General features: G+C 37.3%; 1 protein-coding gene across 3 annotated transcripts in view; it reads left to right on the top strand.

Annotated features, from left to right (window-relative positions):
* Positions 1-414: 414 nt before the first annotated feature.
* The window catches only part of PIGK (phosphatidylinositol glycan anchor biosynthesis class K), a 102768-nt gene continuing 83173 nt past the window's right edge, over positions 415-20009 (top strand). For 2 of the 3 annotated variants that reach the window (XM_040987297.1, XM_040987295.1), the window contains exons 1-3: positions 416-531; positions 5072-5125; positions 9453-9544. In XM_040987297.1, the coding sequence (XP_040843231.1) occupies positions 439-531; positions 5072-5125; positions 9453-9544 (239 nt within the window). In that variant the 5' untranslated portion in view covers positions 416-438. Of the gene's footprint in view, positions 532-5071; positions 5126-9452; positions 9545-20009 lie in introns of all 3 variants that reach the window. The other variant, XM_040987294.1, reaches the window with a different exon arrangement.

The following is a 20009-nucleotide window of genomic DNA, read 5'->3' as shown; positions in this document are numbered from 1 at the left end:
CCGCCGGTGGCACTTGGGCCACCTGCTGCTCCTCTCCCAGTTGCGGTAACCAGGAGTTGGATTAGAACTGGAGCAGCCAAATGGTTCTCACAAGGGATTCTAGGAGGTTGCAGCTGTTGTGTCACACCGTTGGTTCCACGAATTAGTTAAGATTATGGAATTACAAGCTTTTGCTTCTCATATCTCGGGTTTCTTTCTTAAGTTATTACACGAAACAAAAACTGAAAAGCCAGCTAAAGCTAAAAGTCAATACGCTCCATTCCTGTGCTCCCAGAAACGTTAAAACTTGGTGGAGAAGGGTGAGACACGAGGAGGTGTGGCTGGCGGCGTCGCAAAAAAAAAAAAAAAAATCTTCACCGAACTCACTGAGAACTCCGCCGCGCTGCTTTACGGCACTCGCTCCGCCCCCGCAGGTGCGGGAATCCGGAGCCGGCCGTCATGGCCGCCGCCTACTGTGTCCGCCAAGCTGCGACCGTCTTGGCCGCGTTGTGGCTCTTGTGTTTCGGCAGTCTGGCGGCTAGTCAGATCGAGGTAGGAGTGAGAAGACAGAGCCTGGGAGGACGGCTGCGCCGTGGGCTGTGCGCTCCCCGGAGCTGCCCCGACAGCCGCCCGGGGAAGCCCTTGGCTCCCGCTGGGCTGCACTTGGGGTGTCTCTGGCCGTGGGCTCGAGCAGCGTCTAGACACGAAGCAGTAAAAGGACCAGAACTTCGGAGAAAGAGGACTGATGCTTTGCTCTGACGTTTGTGTCACTCGCAGGGATGAGGCGCAGCTGCTTTCTTAGGGTTGGAGGTGACGCTGTCATTCGATAGCAGTCAGATAGCTGTAGGATTCTGTCCCCAGGACACCTCCTCCTCCCTCTGCCACTTTTGAAAATGTGACTGCCCGCACTTCTGGTTTTCTTTTAAACCGTGCACTCCTGTATTCTGTTGGCTCCTTAGTTCTGTGTGCAGGTCGGCATTTCCAGCTTGCAAAGGGACCCAGGAGATTAGGTATTGGAAATCAGTGTTTTAAGTTTCAGCTTAGGCTTGTGCCACTTACTTTCAAAAAGACACTGAAAAACGAAGCTCCTTTTCTCTTGCATTTCCAGCCCAGAAATGTTGCCCCTAGAGCAGCATCTGGGAGTTTTAATGAACTCGTCGTCTCTCCTGCATTCTTTCAGTAAATTGGGTGTTCTCAAGCCTTAAGCTTGCACTGGCACAATTTAGGCCCTGGTCCTTTTAAACTTAGGTGACTGCAGTTACTTTTCTGTGTTTCCTCTAGTTTTCTGTACTTCCTAACATTGATGCTAGTTTTCATGAAATGTTTGCCCAATCAGGTTTTTCTAATTGAATCTTTCATTCGTCTTTCTTTGCTACATGCAGAATAAAGTAAACATTTTTATGTAGTTCCTGTATCTTTTAATAGTTGTATTCCCATTTCCTCAACCCCCTGAGCTTATACTAGGGGATCCAACATTTTTAATAAATGCTCCATCAGTTAGATCCTGAGCAGACACTTTGTATATATTCATGAATTACTTGCTTATTTAGGTAGTTAATGCATATGTGGCATAATTTTAGGCAACTATAAATATGAATATAAGTTATATTATTTTTCACCATGGATTATCTTGTATACTTTGTTTTGGGAAACATTGTCTTTTTGGTAGTTAGAGAATTTACTGTGTTTTTTCACCTTAGTATATTTTATACCTTCTGTTTCTCCTGTCAGTTTATTAAAATGCAGTGAGAGGTGATCTCTAGACCCATTCCTATCAATGATTTTGTTGTAATTTGTAGTTTAGCTACATTTGTCTATTATAACCATTTATGCTTTGTAGTATTTTATCCAACACCTAGTGGAAGGGTTGGTTGACTGATCTGCCTCAGTCGTTCATTCTTCCTTCCTTCCTATCTGTTCTGCAGGTGCAGTGCAAATCTGATTCTGTTACCTTTTAGTTTCTGAAAACTATTATGGCTCCTTTTCCCTCTTTCTGAGGTTTTCTCCCTTCCTATCTTCATCTTTCGGGTCTTAACCAGCTTTTCACTTTGGAGAAGCCTTCCCTGATCAATCCAGGTCCCCCGTAAAGTAAGGTTTTTGTTATGCCTCTCTTTGATAGGATTAGTAGTTTTCCCTTATCTGCTCAATGTGTGTGTGTTGAGTTGGATAGTAACTTTTTGAAGGCAAGGTCTGAGAGTGTATTGACTCAACATTATATTTTGAATACTCAGGGCAACAACAACCGAAGCATGTTTAATCAGTGTGATGAGTTAGTCATGTTACATTGTAGTGAAATACATTTTCAGGCATGACATAATGAGAGAAAGCAACACAATCAATAGTGATTTTTTTTTTTTGTCTCTGTACATCAGGTGGTTCCTGGCTCATGCTGGGCGCTCCATTAACTGTACATGCAATGAATAATAGTGACTTTATTGCCTAAATGCTTTCCATTTCAAATTTACACTAAAGTCTTAATGAAGTAAGAATTTTGGAGCTGGAAGGTACGTTAGAGGTCAGTTGTTATCTAAAGCCCATAAATTGTTTATCCCAATCTCACTGGAGGATAGGATCTGGTATTTAGGTTGGATATTCAAAGTCTAAAACCAGCACTTTGTCAACTGTTGTACATTGCTTTCTTCAACGTCTAGCCAACTGTTGAGAAAACTGTGCTGTGTGAAAAAATTATGTATATATGCTATACACATTTTAATGGAATTTTAAATTTCATACTTTCTGAAATTTTGTTGTTAGCCAAAAATCAAAAGTACTAACATTTGCTAGGCAATTATGTGTTCTTGTTACTATTATGACATTCTGTGAGTCAGACAATATTTACCATTTTATAGGTTGACAAATGAAAGGACAGAGAAGTTAAGCAACTGTTCTGGGTTTATATACCTGGTAAGCGAAAATTTGAATCCAACCACTCAGATGATTTAGTGATTTTGCTTCTTAAGTGAAGATCTGAGTGATTTATATCCAATTTTAACACATAATTGAAATCATGTTCCTTAGGTGTCAGCATGGTATCAGATGTTGAAGGTTTTATAGTCTCATTATGGCAAATGTAATTCCTGTTTTAACAGATTAGTGAAAGTGTATATGGCAAAACACTGGAGTATAAATCAAATATCTAGATGAGTTCAAATAAATTACCAAGCACATGAGAATGGATGGTGAGTAAGAGTAGACGAGTTCATCACAAAGTAAAAACAAATGTTGAATGAAATTTTAACAGGAAGAGTAGTAATTAGAACATAAACATGACATAAATTATTCACAATTTCAGGACTGCATGGAAAATTAGAAGCTAGTGAGGAAGACCTGCTGTGTTTGAGTTAAATGTTTTTAAAAAGAAACATCTTGGGTCCAAGTAATGTGACTGGAAAAGACATTAGAGGGTGGCCCAGGAAGCTGGACTCCCGCACCAGTGTGGGAGACCCAGAAGAAATTCTGGACTTCAGTCTAGCATAGCCTTTGCTGTTGTGGTCATTTGAGGACTAAACCAGAGGAGAAAGATTCTCTCTATGCTTTTCAAATAAGTGAAAAATAAATCTTTAAAACTAACAGCTTTGACTAACATTACCCTGCATCAACAACAATGCACACACATGCACAGAAACAAAAAACAAAACCTTAGCAAATATGTGGATGCTTCTTTGCATTTGTCTGAACTTAATGGCTGCTAAAGAGTGAGTCATGACAATTTTAGGGGATCATCATAAGTATTATTAAATGACTCTAGCCTTTAAGGGGTGATTGTTTTAGTTGAGGGTTAAAAGGGATTGTATTATGTTTCACAACTCAAGAGGTAAAAGCTACTTTTATGTTACCAGAAAAAAAAAAATCACGTTGAAGAAGTTCCTGGCAAAAATATTTTAGTTCTTCTGAGTGTTTATGACAGGGAATGGTCACTCTAACAGTGTATAGCGTAAAAGGAGTCTTTGAAATTTGTAGTTGCGGGGTGCAGCCTTGCTGTATTAGCTCCTTGTGCGGAGCTCTTCATGTATGTGGTTTCAGTATTTTAGGAGAGACTCTTCACTTCCAGTCAAGGTGTTTGGGCCACATGTACATTAATTAAAAAATAATGTATTAAAATCCATTAATAAAACAACTGACCAGAGTTTTCATGCTGTTGGGAAAAGGCAGGCAATCATACTCATGAGAAGTTCATGATATATGTTGAAAGAAGGTAATGAACACAATGGAGAAAATAGATTATGGTAGGCAAACGGTGAAGTTAGATTGCAGTCTTGCATAATGTCTTAGATATATCTGTTGAACCAGAAAGTCCTGGGTTTTCTGTTGGACATGCTTTTTGTTTTCTAAAATTTTTTCAGGGTATGAGATAGAGGGATATGTGAACTATGTAAAATGCTTTCATATCTATAATGCTTAGTAATTTTCTTTTTACAGATTTATTTGAAAGGTGAAATTACAGAGAAGGAGACATGAAAGAGAGATCCTCCATCTGTTGGTTCATTCCCCAAATGGCTGCAATAGTCTGTGCTGTGTCAAGCCAAATTTAGCAGCCAGGAGCTTCTGCCAAATCTCCCATATGAGTACAGGTGCCAAATACATGGACCATCCTCCACTGTTTTTCCAGGCAATTGCAAGGAACTGGCTTAGAAGTGGAATAACCAGAACTTGAGACAGTACTGTAGGTATGGCCTAACCCAATGTGCCATAGCACCAATCCTTTGAATTTGAAAGCAGAAGCTCTTATTATAGCCGGGTGTACAGTTCTATAAAATAGCTGTGTGTAGGGCTGGAAACTTTCATTTTACACATTAGGAAACTGAGTCTTAGGAAAAATTAAGTCCACTGATTAAGGCTACTCTGTTTCATCAGTATCTAAAGTACAGTTGAATCCCAGATTTCCAGTTCAGGACATGTTTCCTTTTATTAATTTATAAATTTTTATTATTATGTCCATAAAGCCACATATTAGACTATTCAAGTATTCATAGTCATAATTATGATCCGTAAAGTTAAGATCATTGTTGTAATGAAATCTATGCTTCATTGCTTGTTTTTTTGGAAATTGTGGCTTTTTCATCTAAATCATTTTCTTTTCTATGCCTGATAGGATCAAGCAGAGCAATTCTTCCGAAGTGGCCATACCAACAACTGGGCTGTTTTAGTAAGTATATTCTCCAAGTGGATACTTTGATGCTTGTGTTAAATATGTGTCTGAGAAATATTGTAGAATCAAATTTTTGATAAAATTTATTTTTTTTGTATCTTGCAACAGTTGTTTAAAGTTTTGAGCTTACTGTATTGTAATAATGCTATGATAACATCTATTACTATCTAATGATATCAGTTACTAATGCTCTGTTAATATCCTTTTCCATCAGTATGTTAAGTGGGTGACCTGTAAATAAATGTAAGAATAGATTGGCTAGGTGAGTGGGCTTGTGGCACTGTACATCATGCTGCTACTCGGAACTCCTGCAGCCTACTAATGAGTGCGGAGTGCGGTTCAAGTCCTGGTGTTTCTATTTCTAATCTGCCTCCTTGCTAATGCACATGGAAAGGCAACAGATAACAGCCCAGGTCGTTGGGGCCTCTGCTCCATGTGGGAAACCTGGATGGAATTTCCTTACTCTACGTGTTGCAGGCATTGGAGGAGTGAGTCTATAGATGGAAGATCAGTCTTTTTCTCTGTCACTTTTACATTTCAGTTAAGCAAGTCTATTTTTAAAGAGAGAAAATTAAAGAGTGCTATTTTAAAGGTAGCATATCATTACTATTTTCTTATGGACAGACAATAAGTGTGTATTTATGGATAGCATGTTTTAACATATAATAGTACTCTAAAAAATTTATGCAAAACTGAAACTAGCAGATGATTTGTTTTGATGCAAAAATATTTGAAATCTTTGCACATTTATTCTTTTTAAATTAATTAGTTAGTTAACAAAAGAAAAAGATCTTCCATCTGTTGGTCCACTCTGCAGATGGCCACAACAGCCAGGGATGGGCCACTGAGTTCAGAAGCCAGGGGCTCCATCCGGGTCTCCCAGTGGTTAGCAAGGGCTCATGCATTTGGACGATATTCTGCTACTTTTCTAGATCAGTGAGCAGGTAGCCTGTACAAGACCTGTGGAGCTGAGCCACTGAGGCATGTTGGGCTAGTCTTTGATGCAGACTGGTCTGATGTTACCTGGATCTATAGCAGAACTGGTTTGAACTTCCTTTTATGCCAAGACGTTCTGGTTTGATTCCAAATTCCAAAAATGGTAGAAACCTTCCATTCTGTGCCCATATGAAGAGAGAGAGAGCGCTACTCCCTATTACCAGGCTTACTGTGAAGCTGAAATGGGAATAGGTACCTGATACCAGCCCCAATCCCAAGTGAGGGGGAGTACATCCTGGAGACGGGATCATTTAATTGACAGGTAGGCAGCTAGGATTACATAGGGGGTGGGGATGGTGTGGCTTTCAACTCATGACCTTAAGCCAGCTACCTACCTATCCCATCTCATTCCCCCCTCAAAGATTTCCAACCCTTTTATCTTAGGGTTACGGAAGGATGCATATTTTTACATCTTCTGTACCTACTTCCTAGTGATTATGGATATAGGCCTTGCCTGTCCTAAGTTTGGAAATCTCTCCTTATTTCTTCTAATGGATGCATCTCACGAGCTGGAGAATTTCCAGTCAGTACTAATGGCTGTCTCCTGCATGCTGCTCATTACTCTGAGAAGTTGTTGAAATTCTTTTGTCTTTTGGAAGAAAATGTTTGAAGTCTTTGCTTGACTAATTGGAATACCAGGGTTATCTTTTGTGTACACTTGGGTATGTTCCTCTCCTTTGTGCAAGAATCTGAGAAGAGGGTGACCCACATGGCAGTGGTGTGCACTGTTTCTGGGGTCTTTTGTCCAGAAGGCCCTGAGACCACTGAGGGGTGAGGCGACAGTGTTCTTCTTCAGCAGGAATGCTGGAGACAAAGTGATGGTGAAGAATGTTGTTTATTTGATAGAAGTCACAAGCTTATATAGGAGAAGGGGGCAGGTAGAAGGGCAGTCCCAACAGTACTTTCACTCAACAACAACAGTGTGACTGGCTAACAGATATGTCTGTCTCTGTTGACACTCCAGTGAAGTTAAATTGAGGAAATACAGGAAGCACAGGAAATTATATCTCAGGGCAGGCTCCTTACCTGCTGAAAAGCAGGATGAATGTAACATTTGACTCCTAGAGTTGTTTACCAAGGAAGTCTTAGCAGAGTAGGGAAGTGAGACTGGGGTATAGCCCATTGCTCTTGTTGCCTGCCCAGTGAATAGGCCATGTTGGGGCCTGTTAGCCGAGGGCACAGGCCTCCCACATGGGCTGGGCAGGCAGAGATCCAGGGGAGATCTCCCACATGTTGAGTTCTTAGTACACATACACTGTTTTGGTCTCTGTGACCAGAGATCCATCTGAAACGAACCAGACATGAAAGCATGCTTGTCTACTGATCCCAGAGGCACAGACTTAGTCTCATAAAGGCTGGGGTACTTGGGAGGCTCAGGGGACTGGGCTCTGGGACCTGGAAGGAAATATGGCAGCAGCACCCTAGTTGACAACTGCCTAGGTCACTCAGGCTGTCAGGTTTCAGATGGGCTGCCTGCTGCAGCAGGGTCATGGTGAACTCTGCCTCCAGGCCAGACAGTCTCACACCCTCTCCCAGGGAAAAGGAAGAAAGGAAGGAAGGAGCAAAGGAACAAAGGAAATCATAGATTTTTGGTAATAGGAATTTGCACATACCTTATGAAGATCCCTCATATGCATGAGTTTTACCAAAATGATTTTACTTGAGCTCAAAAAAGTCATTTTATATTTAAGAATTTTTAATGCCTATGAAATATTTGTACATTTTTATGGGTTACAGCTTAACTTTTTAATACAATGTAAACTTGTTAACTAGGTAATTCGTTTTTGCTTTGGAGACCACCAGCTCCTTTCTTCCAGCTCTTTATGAAGGACCCAACACATTACTGTCACATTTCCATTAGAAAGCTGTGAATACTTATTGCTGTATAATTTTCCCAATACAGTCAATTGTCAGATTAAAAAAAATTATTAGTTACACTTTTGAAGTATGACAAATACAGTGAGCATCTTTGTTTTGTTGTGCATTTTAAATATATTTGTTTTGATATCCTTGCCATTTACCCATTTTAAAATAGATTGCTATTTTTTTCCTTATTGAGTTATAAGAGATTAGTTTTTTTCTCTTTTTCTTTAGATTGGTAAGGCATAATGCCTTCCAATGAATTGATTGCCTCATTAAAGTAAGTTGTTACTATCTGGGAGGTATCCCAATGGTAATTTCTTTTCTTTTTTGGTGTGTATTTTATTTTACTATCCTGTCCCATGATGCAGTTTTATAGGTGTAAGGATTCCCCCTTCATCATCTCTTTCTCCTTCCCTCTTTTCCCCTGTTGCCATATTCCTCAATATTATACTCCTTTAGAAACAAAGTCCAACATTCTACTATTTAAATGTCTCATGGCATTGTACATGTTGGCAATGGTAGAAAAGCTAATATCATGTTGTTGAGGTTTACTTAGCAGTTTCATTGGAAGTCTTCTACTTTTTCAGAAGTGGAGAAGCATAAATGTAATTTTTATAAAACCATTTATAGTTTTTCATTTAAGTTTAGATTTTATGCTGTTTTTGACAAATAGAGTTCTATATTTTTATGTAGTTGAGATTTTAGTCTGGTTTTAATTGTATTTCAGGTTGAAATTTTACTTTAATTAGAACAAATTGTATAGTTCCTCCTGTTTGATGGGAGGAACGGTACTTGGTAGCTATCATACCAACTGAAGCCAATCTTTTTATCTCCCTTCAAATAAGCTCCTAAGAATACTGACTTTTAAATATGAAAATAGATTTTCCTACTTGATATGTTTTTTAAAATCTATCGTTTTTTTTTCTTTCAAGCAAAAATCTTAGTTGAATTATTTCTAACTTTTTATCTGGTAACTTCTTTTTAATACTTCCTTGATGTGGATAAACCCTTATTTGTATGCTAAATTTTTAGTCTGTGGTCTATGTTTCTCACAATTAAAGCAACAAACCAGAGTGAGATGAGCATGCTTTGACTCGAAATAACTATTTTCTTTGGTGTTCTGTGAAGAGATTGTTGGTATTGTCTTTATTTGTATAGAATTTAATCTTAGAAATAGACATGTCAAAGAATCACAGAAATTGAGACTGAGTTGATTCAATATTTAAATTTCCTGAGGTGTATTTTCTGTAAAGCTCAGAGGTCTTTTTTGTGTAATGCAAGTTGTGAAGGTTTACTCTCCAGGAAGATTGGTTTTATTGGCAGTTCATTATGCACATTCCTGTCTATAAGCCTGACGCTCTGTTGTTTTTTCCTTAGTCATCCGTATGTCCTATTGAAGAGTAATTCTATAACTTCAAGGTTTATTTTGACTCATAAGAGTTGTATTTTTGTTTTAATACCTCAGGTGTGTACATCTCGATTCTGGTTTAATTATCGTCATGTTGCAAATACTCTTTCTGTTTATAGAAGTGTCAAGAGACTAGGTATTCCTGACAGGTAAGAAACATTAATAAAACTTGACTTTGAATCTCAATGGAGACTACACTGAAATGATTGCTATCATATTGTATTTTCATGTTGTTTTTTGAAAAGAGAAGGAAACTTGATGTGAAAAAATTTTTAATATTGTAATTAGACCAAGACACTCTATAAAATAGATGTATCTTACTACCATGGCCAAATTAAAAAAAAAATCAGATACTAAGGTAAAGAGATTTCATGAAAATATGATTACTTACTATTATTTGTTTATTAAGTACCTAGGAGTTTTGCTTTATTTTAAATGTATTTATTTGGTCATTGGGTCACGCCTCAAATGACTGCATGAGTCAGGTCAGAGTCAGTCTGGACCCAGAAAGTCGGAGCTCCTTACAGGTCTCCCATATGAGTGACGGGAACTCAGACTTGAATCATCATCTGCTATTTCCTAACACCTGGGAAGTTGGATTGGAAGCTGAGCAGCTGGGAATTGAACTGGTGCTTGAATATGGATCCCAAGCAGTGGTTAAACCTTTGTCCTACAGCACCTGTCCCTACCTTAGGATTTTAAATTGCAAGTTTCTGGCTGATTCAAGCAGAGAAGGGATTTGTTGAAATTTTATTGGTTAATTCACTAAATTTCTTTAAGGCTATAGCTCAGCTAGTCAAGAATGAGAATAGTGTGCATTCTGCACTGTGATTCAGCATGTCAAGTTCAAGTCCTGACAGTTTTACATCCAGTTCAGCTTCCTACTTATGCACCTGAAAAAGCACTGGTGCATTGCCTGAGTACTTGGGCTTTTGTACTCATGGGAGGTTCAGAATACAAATAAATAAGTAAATCTTTAATTAAAATGTTTTACCAAAATTAAAGAGAAGGAACAAGGAAGACTAAATAGAAGAAAAGACAGCTAAAAATCCTAAGTTGAATCCAGTGACAGTAATGAAGATTGCTAAAGGTTAGACTCAACCATTGCATTGGTACTGTTGCCTTTAGAAAATTAATGTTGCTGCTTTCTCCTGCTGCCAGAATCCAGCCTTGGCTGTCCCAGCTTCTTACTGTCTCTCTTATAGAGTGTAGACTAAACATCATGTCTATGCTACAGGGTTGCTGAAAGAGCAATGTATGGCAGTGATAGTTTTGTTATGGGAAAGTTGTTTCTGCTTTCTTTTTTTTTTTTTTAACAGCAGAATTGATGTTTCTTTTTTTATTGTCATAATTATTTTCCATGATATAGGGACTGTCCTCTTCATGTCCCCTCCTTTTCTCCCCATTCTCATCCCCCAAATATTTTCTCCAATATTATTACAATAATAGAGTCCTTTAGCAACAGTCACAAATCCAACATTCTTCTATTTAAGCGTTATCATGGCATTGTAAGTATTGGCAGTTGTGAAAATTAAGCATCATATTGTCAGTTTCATTGGGAGATTTGGAGTTCTCCATTTTTTTCAGGAGTAGAGATTTATACTGCAATGTATCTTTACTTCCTGGTATACTGGTCTCCATTATATAGTACCTCTAAATAGATGTGTGTGTGTGTGTGTGTGTGTGTGTGTGTGTGTGTGTGTGTGTGTGTGTGTGTGTATTTACCTATATATTTGTTTTGTGTTTTGCATCAATGTTTGCCTGTATATTTATTGTTTTGTGTTTTGCATGAATGTTGTTTTGTATTAATGTGAGAGAACATATGACATTTGTCCTTTTGGAATTGGTTTATGTCATCAAGCATAATGGTCTTTAGCTAGGACCATTTTGTTGCAAATAGTAGAATTCCATTCTTCATTGCTCTTTCAACAGGCATCTCAGTTATTGTGGATTGTGTTGCTATAAATATAGGGTTTAAGGTTGGTTTCTCATATGCAGATTTCATTTCTTTGGATATGTTCTTAGGAGTGGTACAGCTGGGTCATAAAGTACATCAATTTTCAGCTTTCTGAGTACTCTCCAAACTGGATTCCATAATGGCTGTGATAGCCTACATTCTTACCAACACTGGATTCCGCTTGTCTACCAGTTCCCTTAATTGTCACCAGCAGGTGTTAGTAGTAGAGTTCTGCTTGCTGGACAGTCTCACTGGAATGAAGTGGAACCTCAATGTGGTTTTTATTTGCATTTCTGTAATAGATAGAGAGCTTGGACATCTTTTCAAATGTCTGTTAGCCATTTGAGTTTTCTGTTTTGGAAAATGCCTGTTAGTTTCCTTCCCCCATTTCTTCACAGGGTTGTTTCTTTTTTTGTTGTTGTTGTTGAGTCTCTGAAGCTCTTGTAAACCCTGGATATTAGTCCCCTATTTGTTGAGTAGTGTTCAAAGATTTTCTCTATTTCTGTTGGTTTCTGTTGTTGCTTCTTCACTTTATTGATCATATTGTTTTATGCACAGAAACGTCTTAGTTTGATATAGACCCCTTGGCTTTTATTTTGGTACTGACTGCTTGTGTTCTGGTGAGTTTTCTAAGATTTTTTTTTTTTTTTTTTTTTTTTTTACCAATTCCTATGTCTTGTAGAGTTTTTCCTATATTTTCCTCTAAGAGTTTGATGGTTTCTGGGTGCAGATATAGGTTCTTGATTCATATAGAGCTAGTTTTATCTGTTAATGCACTCTCTATGTGGCTGCGATGGCAGCAGCTGAGCCGATCCAAAGCCAGGAGCCCAGAGCTACTTTTGCATCTCCCACATAGGTACAGGCTCCCAAGGCTTTATGATATCCTTACTGCTTTCCCAGGCCACAACTAGGGAGCTGGATGGGAAGCAGGGTCGTTGGGATTAGAACCAGTTCCCATATGGGATCCTGGAGCATGGAAAGGGAGAACTTTAGCCACTAGGCTACTGCACTGGGTCCTGAGGTGAGTTCTTTTTGAAATGTTTGGTAGAAGGCAGCACGGAAGCCATCTGGTCTGGGACTTTTCTTTTTTGGGAAGGATTTAAATACTGATTAAAGCTCCATTATGTTACAGGTTTATTTAGATTTTAATTACCCATTGATTCAGCTTTGGCAAATTGTATGTGTCCAGAAATCTATCATTTCTTCTAGATTTTTTGATTTGTTGGTGTGTAGTTGCTTCTAATAGTTGCTAATCTATGTATGTTCAAGTTAGCTGTTATTACATTTCCTTTTTTTCTCTCTGATTCTATGGATTCCTATCTTCTCCCTGGTAATTTATTCACTTATTTATTTATTTATTTATGATTAGTTGTGTTAGTAAGGAATCTATTTTGTTGATTTTCTCAAAAAAAAAAAAAACCACCAGCTTTCTGATTTATTGATCTTATGTATTGTTCTTTTGGTCTTTATTTGGTTTATATATTCCTTTATTTTGATTCTTCTTTTGCTGCTGTTCTGGCTCCTCCATATGTCTGGTTAGCCTGTTTGCTTGATGCCTTATGAATTTATTGACATAGGCACTAACTGCAGTGAACTTTCCTATAGCACTGAGTGGATAGTGTCCCACGAGTTGATATGTTGTGCTGAGGCCCTCATTCATTTCAAGCAATTTTTAAATTTTCTTTCTGATTTCCTCTCTAACCCATTCTTCATGTAGCTGCATGTTGTTCAGTTTCCAAGAATGTGCATATCTACTCTGGTGTTTTGACTTATTGGTCTCCATCTCAAGTTTTATTTCATGATGGTCTGATAAAATGCATGGTATGATTTGAGTCTTTTGAAATTTGATGATATTTATTTTGCGACCTATAATGTTTTGAATCCCGGAGAAGGTTTTATATACTGATGAAAATGAAGTATATTATGTGTTTGTAGGATGAAAGGTCCTATAGACATTAATTCCATTTCCATTACTTCCATCAAATACATTTGTTCCATTTTCTGTGTAAGCTTTTTTGTTTTGTTGCTGAATTTGTGTGTTGTCACTCTGTCTGGTGAAGTTAATAGGGTATTAAATTACCCACTGTTATTGTACTGGGGTCTATTTCTGCTTTTAAATCCAGTAGTATTAGTTTCATGTAGCTTGGTGCTCTGGCATTTGCTGCGTATACATTTATTATTATAATTTCCTTTCGTTGAATGGATCCCTCACTCATTAAGTAGCGTCCATGATGAATTTGTGTGCTGCACGATTTCTTATTTTGTGGACATCAGTTCACCTATAAGTCTGTACCTCTGGACCCGGCACAATAGCCTAGTGGCTAAAGTCCTTGCCTTGCACATGCCAGGATCCCATATGGGCATGCGGTCATGTCCTGGCAGCCCTGCTTCCCATGCAGATCCCTGCCTGTGTCCTGGGAAAGCAGTTGAAGACAGCCCAAGGTCTTGGGACCCTGTACCTGTGTGGAAAATCTGGAAGAACTTGCTGGCTTTGGATCTAATCAGCTGGTGTTGCCACTTGGGGAGTAAACCAGCAGATGAAGATCTTTGTATTTCCTTCTGTCCGTATATCTGCTTTTCCAATTAAACATGGAAAAATAAATATCTGTACTTCCACACCTCTCAGAACAGGTACAACAAAAATTTGGGTGAATTCAGCTCTTTAGATTTGATTGTATCAACTACTGTGAGGTAATGGGAAAGTTATCTTTGTAGTCAGGGTTAAGTTTGAAATGTGAATGTAGTAGAAATTTTGGTTAAGGATTCTTCCATCCTATGCTGTTTCCTCAGCTATTCCATGGTGATAGTGGTATATTCTTTTCAAGTTTAAAGCACTTGCAGTCCTGCAGGAGCAGGAAGGAAGCAATGAATCACTCAGGAAGCAGCTGCATTTTCTTCTGTGTAAATAGACCACTCTAACCTAAGAGACTGATAAAATGGTAATGTAATTTCTGTAATTCATCTGGAAATCAAGACAATTAGACTGTTACTGTTTTTAAATTACATTAAATCAGAGAAGAAGGTTAATTTGTTCTATTAGGTATATAAATGTAATTCTTGTCATTTGTCTGTTGATTTTCTTCAAATTGGTCTATGTGTTTAGACTTGGTTTTGAACTGCTGTTGTTTCTGGCCCTACTTCTCAAGGGAATCAGTATACACTTTTGGGTAGTAGTTTTTATGTCAGTAACTGAATCTTTATAGTGTTTTTAATTTTTTTGAGAAATAACTGTTAGGATACATTGAAATGGTTTAAATGTTATTTGAAGGGACTTTTTAGTTTGTTTTCTAGGTTTTTTTTTTTTAATTTGGTTCTAGGTTTCTGAAGATTGTTCTGTAAATGCTTATCTTTGTTTTCAGTGATTACTTGCCTGTGTTTAATTTTATGAATTTTGTTGTGAGGGTAAATTTTAAGGATTTAGACAGTTGATGGTTTAAACCATTTAAAATTGATTTGCCAGAGAGACAGAGACAAGGAGAGAAAGTGAGAGAGAGACTGAAAGAGAGTGGACTAACGGACAGGGTTCTCATCTTCTGGTTTAGTTTCCAATGCCTCCCATGTCCAGCGCTGTTGGGCCAGACTGATGTGGGGAGCTAGAAAATCAATCCAGGTCTGCTGTGTGGCTGACATTCATCCCCTTGGGCTGACATTCATCCCCTTGAGCCATAACCTGCTCCTTCGCAGGCAACTGAAATCAGAGTGAAGCTGAACCTTGAACCTGGGCCTCCAGTATAGACTGCATATGTCCCAGCTAGCATCTTAATTCCGGGCTGAGCACTTGTCCCACACCGTTTATTGTTTAACAGATACACTTCAGCAGAGATTTTGGGGCAGACATGGTGTGTACCAGGGTAATCCTCTGCCTGAAAGCACTGGCCTTTGATCTGGGCACTGATTTGTGTGTTGCCTGCTCCAGCTCCACCTCCAATCTAGTTTCCTGTTTATGACTTGTGAAAGTGGTGAAGGGTGGCCCAAGTCCAAATATATAAATATACACATCTCATGAGTCGCCTGGGACCACGTGGGCGACCTGGAGGAGGCTCCTGGCTCTTGGCTTTGCATCAGCTCAGCTCTTGTTGTTGTAGCTATTTGGGGAGTGAACTAGTGAATGGAAGGTTTCCTTTCTCTCTGTGTGTGTCTTTTTGTCTCTTCTCTCTCTGAATTTCCCCTTTCAAATTAAAATAAATAACCTTTAAAAAGAAAGAGAAGAATGTATTGCCTTTAGTCTGTTATGATACATGTTTTTGCTGGTGACTTGTATCGTTTTACCTCCACCAGCAATTGATTGTAAAAGTATAATTGTAGAAGCCTTTAGTTAGAAAGTAGCAAATTATTTTGAAATGTTTGAAAACTTAAGTCAGTAAGTAGTTTTTTATTTCAAAATATGAATCTTACTTATATTTATACATTAAGAACCATTGTCATTAACTTCTGTTACAATCCTTGAAATGTTCTTTAAGTGAAATTATTATCCATATATTTAATAAAAATTATGAATAATGTTTTGTTTTGCTTTGTTTTGATAATGTTTTGATTTGGGGCTTTAAAAAAAACATAATTTTGTCTTTGTCTTAAAATTGAATATATTTGCATTGAGCTTTCCTGTGTGCTTTAATAACAGCTCATGTATAAATCATTTACTAAAATCCATTAAATAGATGAGTATCTTTTGTTTTGAAAATTCTTGTCAATTATGCTGCTTTTATTTGAAATACCACATTAGTTTTAACCATAATCTCATTTTTGTCTGTTCTTCCAGCCATGCTGAACTATTCCCTTGGTCTGAAATGCCTATCTACTTTTCTAAGTGCTCTGCTACCTAAGCCTGACTTTGATTCTGATTCACTCGTGGCACAGAATAGAAATACATATTTTTCAGTTCCACATGTAGATTTGTAAGACTCTGATTCATAAAATCTGAAATGAGGCTAAAATAAAGCTCTATGTATATATACATACATATATGGTTTCTATGTACAGTGCAACCAAATTTGGGAAGCGCAGTTTTTGATTTTCATTATGATCTGGCAGTTTCCCTTTATTCAGTACATTTGTTAAGTTTTAGAGAGGCATTTTCTGATTACTTGATTTGTTTTTATTGGGTCTTATGTATGCATTTGTTTAAACCTGTTTTTGCTGTTTGTAGTGTGCCCCTTCAGGGGGACAAGGATTGTTTTATTTCACCTTGTACTTTCATCTACCTGGCACCCTAATAGGAGCTCAGCAGGTGTGGGAGTAATACGTGATTTAGAAATATTTTGTCAGCTGTGCAAAGCAAACACAAACTTGACTGTGAAAGTAGAAATACTTATATCCCCTAAATTGTGTTAGTATGGTTTTTGGAAGGTGTTAATTAATATGAAAGATAATTTAATAAATATAGTGCTAAAATTTTATATTATTTCAAAATATTGGGATGTTGATTCTGGGGCAGATTGAAAAGATACATTCAAGTTTATAACTAACCTCTTTGTAGGAGAGGTATCTTTTAAATTGTGCTTATACTTTCTCTGTAACCATGCTCAGTGCTTGGAGATTTTGTTTTCTTGTGCCCGGTTTAGCATCCTGAAATGTTTCACTACTTTTAGGCAATTTTTTGCCCTAAGTAATTGGGCTGCATCCCTGTTTGGCTCCTTACAGCATTCGTAATATGATTAAAATGAGGAAGAGAAAAGACGTTTAGCAGACGTTACGTTCTCAAGTCAGTATGGGGAACAAAAACCATAATTTTTCCAAAGTTTTTTTTTATAATGCTTATGAATTACAGTATGATCCCATCTTTGATCAGGTCTGATAAGTCAGTTTTTCCTCTAGTGCTAGCATAGATGACTGTTTTCTTTATTTGAGTACTGGATGAACTGCTTTCTCACAATTAGGAGTCACATTATGTGGGAATTGCATCTCCTTCACACTGATACTGTGCTGCTCACGCCGAGAGGCACAGGCAGTGGAGGCTGACTGCAGAAATAAAGCATGGCTCCTATCTCAATTTGCTCTGGGAATAAAAGCATTCCTTAGTATGTTATGTATGTGTGATCTGTCTTGTTTTTGGTAGCGTGCATGAAATTCAATTTTTAAAATTCAGAGTTGTTTGTTTTTCTTAAAATGTAATTTAGCTTTTCTATAAGTTGTGTGGAAGTTAGTTTATTATGCACTGATCTTTATGAGGGACTTCCCATTTCTATCATAAAATGCAATAGTTTTTTTTTTCTGAAAAAGTCTACCTAATATTATTTTTAAGTATTATTTAAAAATTTTTAAATTTAAAAATTATTTTCCATGATACGTTTTTGTAGCTATAGGGATTGCCCCACTCCTTCCTCCCTTCCCATTTCCTTCAATATTACAGTAATATAGCCCTTTAGTACCATGTTCTAGTTTAACATTCTGCTATTTAAGTGTATCATGACATTGTATGCATAAGCAGTGGTAGAAAATCTAGTGTCAAATGTAAAGGTGTGTTTAACAGTTTCATTGGGAGTGCTGGTGTAGAAATTCTGGAGTAGAAATGCATACTGCAGTGTATTTTTCCTTCTTGGTGTGATCGTCTCCTTTATGTAGTTCATCTATGAGAATGCATGTGTATACTTGTTTCCCTAGTATCTATGTGTTTTGTATTTTGTGGGAATGTTGCCTTCGACAGAATATATTATTGTATTTGTTCTTTAGGGACTGGCTTATGTCACTGAGCATAATGTTTTCCAGTTGGCATTATTGCAAATAATAGAATCTCATTCTTTTAATGATTGGGTAGTATTCCATGGAGTAGATATAGTTTTTTTATCCATTCCTTTTTTATCCAGACAGGCATCTGGGCTGTTTGCCTGTCTTCATTATTGTAGATTGTACTGCTGTGAACATAGGGATTCAGATTGCTTTCTCATATGCAGGTTTCATTTCCTTTGGATACATTCCCGGAGTGGGATAGCTGGGTCTTAGGGCAGATCAATTTAGTTTTCTGAGCACTCGACATACTGAATTCCATAGAGGCTGTACTAGCCTATGTGCCCACCAGCAGTGGAGTAGGCTCCCTTTTGTCCTACATTATCATCACCAGGTGTTATTAGATTTCTGTCTGCAGGATGATCACACTGGAGTTGGGTGGACTTGTGTGGTTTTTACTTGCATTTCCCTAATGGCTAAGGAGTTTGAGCATTTTTTCATATATTTTAGGCATTTGATTTTGTTCCTTTGTACCTAATGCTATTTTTTTCCATGCTTAATATTTCAATTATGTAAGAATCATGTTCCTAATTTAAATGTTTACTCATCATCTCTTATTCAAGATTTTTAGGTGTGAAGAGTAAATTTCTAATCCTTATCATAGTGCTCAAGGATTTTTGGAATCTGGTTCCGCATCTACTATTCTAATCATTTCATTTGAAACTTTCTGTGCTCCAGCTTGTTCCTTCTTGTTTCTGTGTTGGCCCTTGACAGTTTAATTTATTCCTTTACTTCAGGTTCTTTCCTGCAATTTTATGATATCCAAATCTAATTCATGTGTTCTCTAAAGCTTTCCTGTTCCTTCTCATAAAAATATTTTTGTTGTTGTTTGTTTTGGAATTTGCTTGTGTTGATCTAGTTTGTTCAAGGTTGAATGTGAAATTTTGTGTTTCTGATGATGAATTCTTTGGTATATTGTGCATTAAGGGAATGAATTGTATCCCAACGATGGTAGTTAAGTGATATCTTACTGATCAGAACGGAAAAGGAAACATTTACAAACACTGTTTATTTGTATCTCCTTTTCTTCTTCTTTTTTGTACTTCAGCAGAGGTGTGCTAGTTGTTTTGATCAGCTATTGCTTAACTGCTATTTTATGGATCCATGGGTGAGATTATACCATTTTTACACTTCACACTGATTTCTATCAGTAGAAAGGTATAAGATTTTGCTGAAGGTAAAGTCTACTTTAACCTTCTTTATTCCCCATCTTTCTACCTTTAAAGGCACCTAAAGATATTTGTATATGTATTTCCCTTTTTCATCCCTTCTACTTTTTAGCTTCAACTTCAGGAAATACATTTTAAAATTAGAGTAGTATAAATTGGGAAGTCATGTGAATTCTAATATTATATTAAATTGGAAAAGAAGAATGTTAATTGTCCATTACTATTGTTTAAAAATTCATTTTGATAATATCACTTGCCTCTTGCTTTTTATACTGGTATGGAGTGGGCCTAATCCACAAGAGTGCATTATCCAAGAGGGTTCATTAATGAGCTGTGTCAGCATTAATGATATGAAAAATATTAGAGTTCTTTGAAGACACTTGTGGCTTTGTGTTTACTATGGGTAGCCAAAATGTACTGTTGGCTCTGGCCTTCTTTCCATTCTCTCCAACACATGACTTTGTCTACCATAATTCATAGAATATGTTAAGGATTTTATACTGCATTTTTCCACTTCTTTCTTGAAGCCTTTATGAAAGACTGTTCTTTTTCATTTTGTGTATTTGAAGTGGTTCCTCACAGTGGACGAAAGACTTGCTTATAGTGTACTAAATAAAAATAGAAGCAGAATTTGAATTCTGGTCTTCGACTTTATGGCCAGAGCCTTTCTATTGTATTACATGTATTTGCTTCCTAATAGGTTATAACATTTACTCTTACATATATTTAGAATTAGAGAATGTATTTTTCAAAGATTTATTTATT

Source organism: Ochotona curzoniae, unplaced genomic scaffold (assembly GCF_017591425.1).
Source record: "Ochotona curzoniae isolate NIBS_2020 unplaced genomic scaffold, NIBS_Ocur_1.0 contig_4612, whole genome shotgun sequence".
NCBI classification, from domain to species: domain Eukaryota; kingdom Metazoa; phylum Chordata; class Mammalia; order Lagomorpha; family Ochotonidae; genus Ochotona; species Ochotona curzoniae.
The sequence above is the reverse complement of the archived record's forward strand: the minus strand, read 5'-3'. Positions and strand labels throughout refer to the sequence as shown.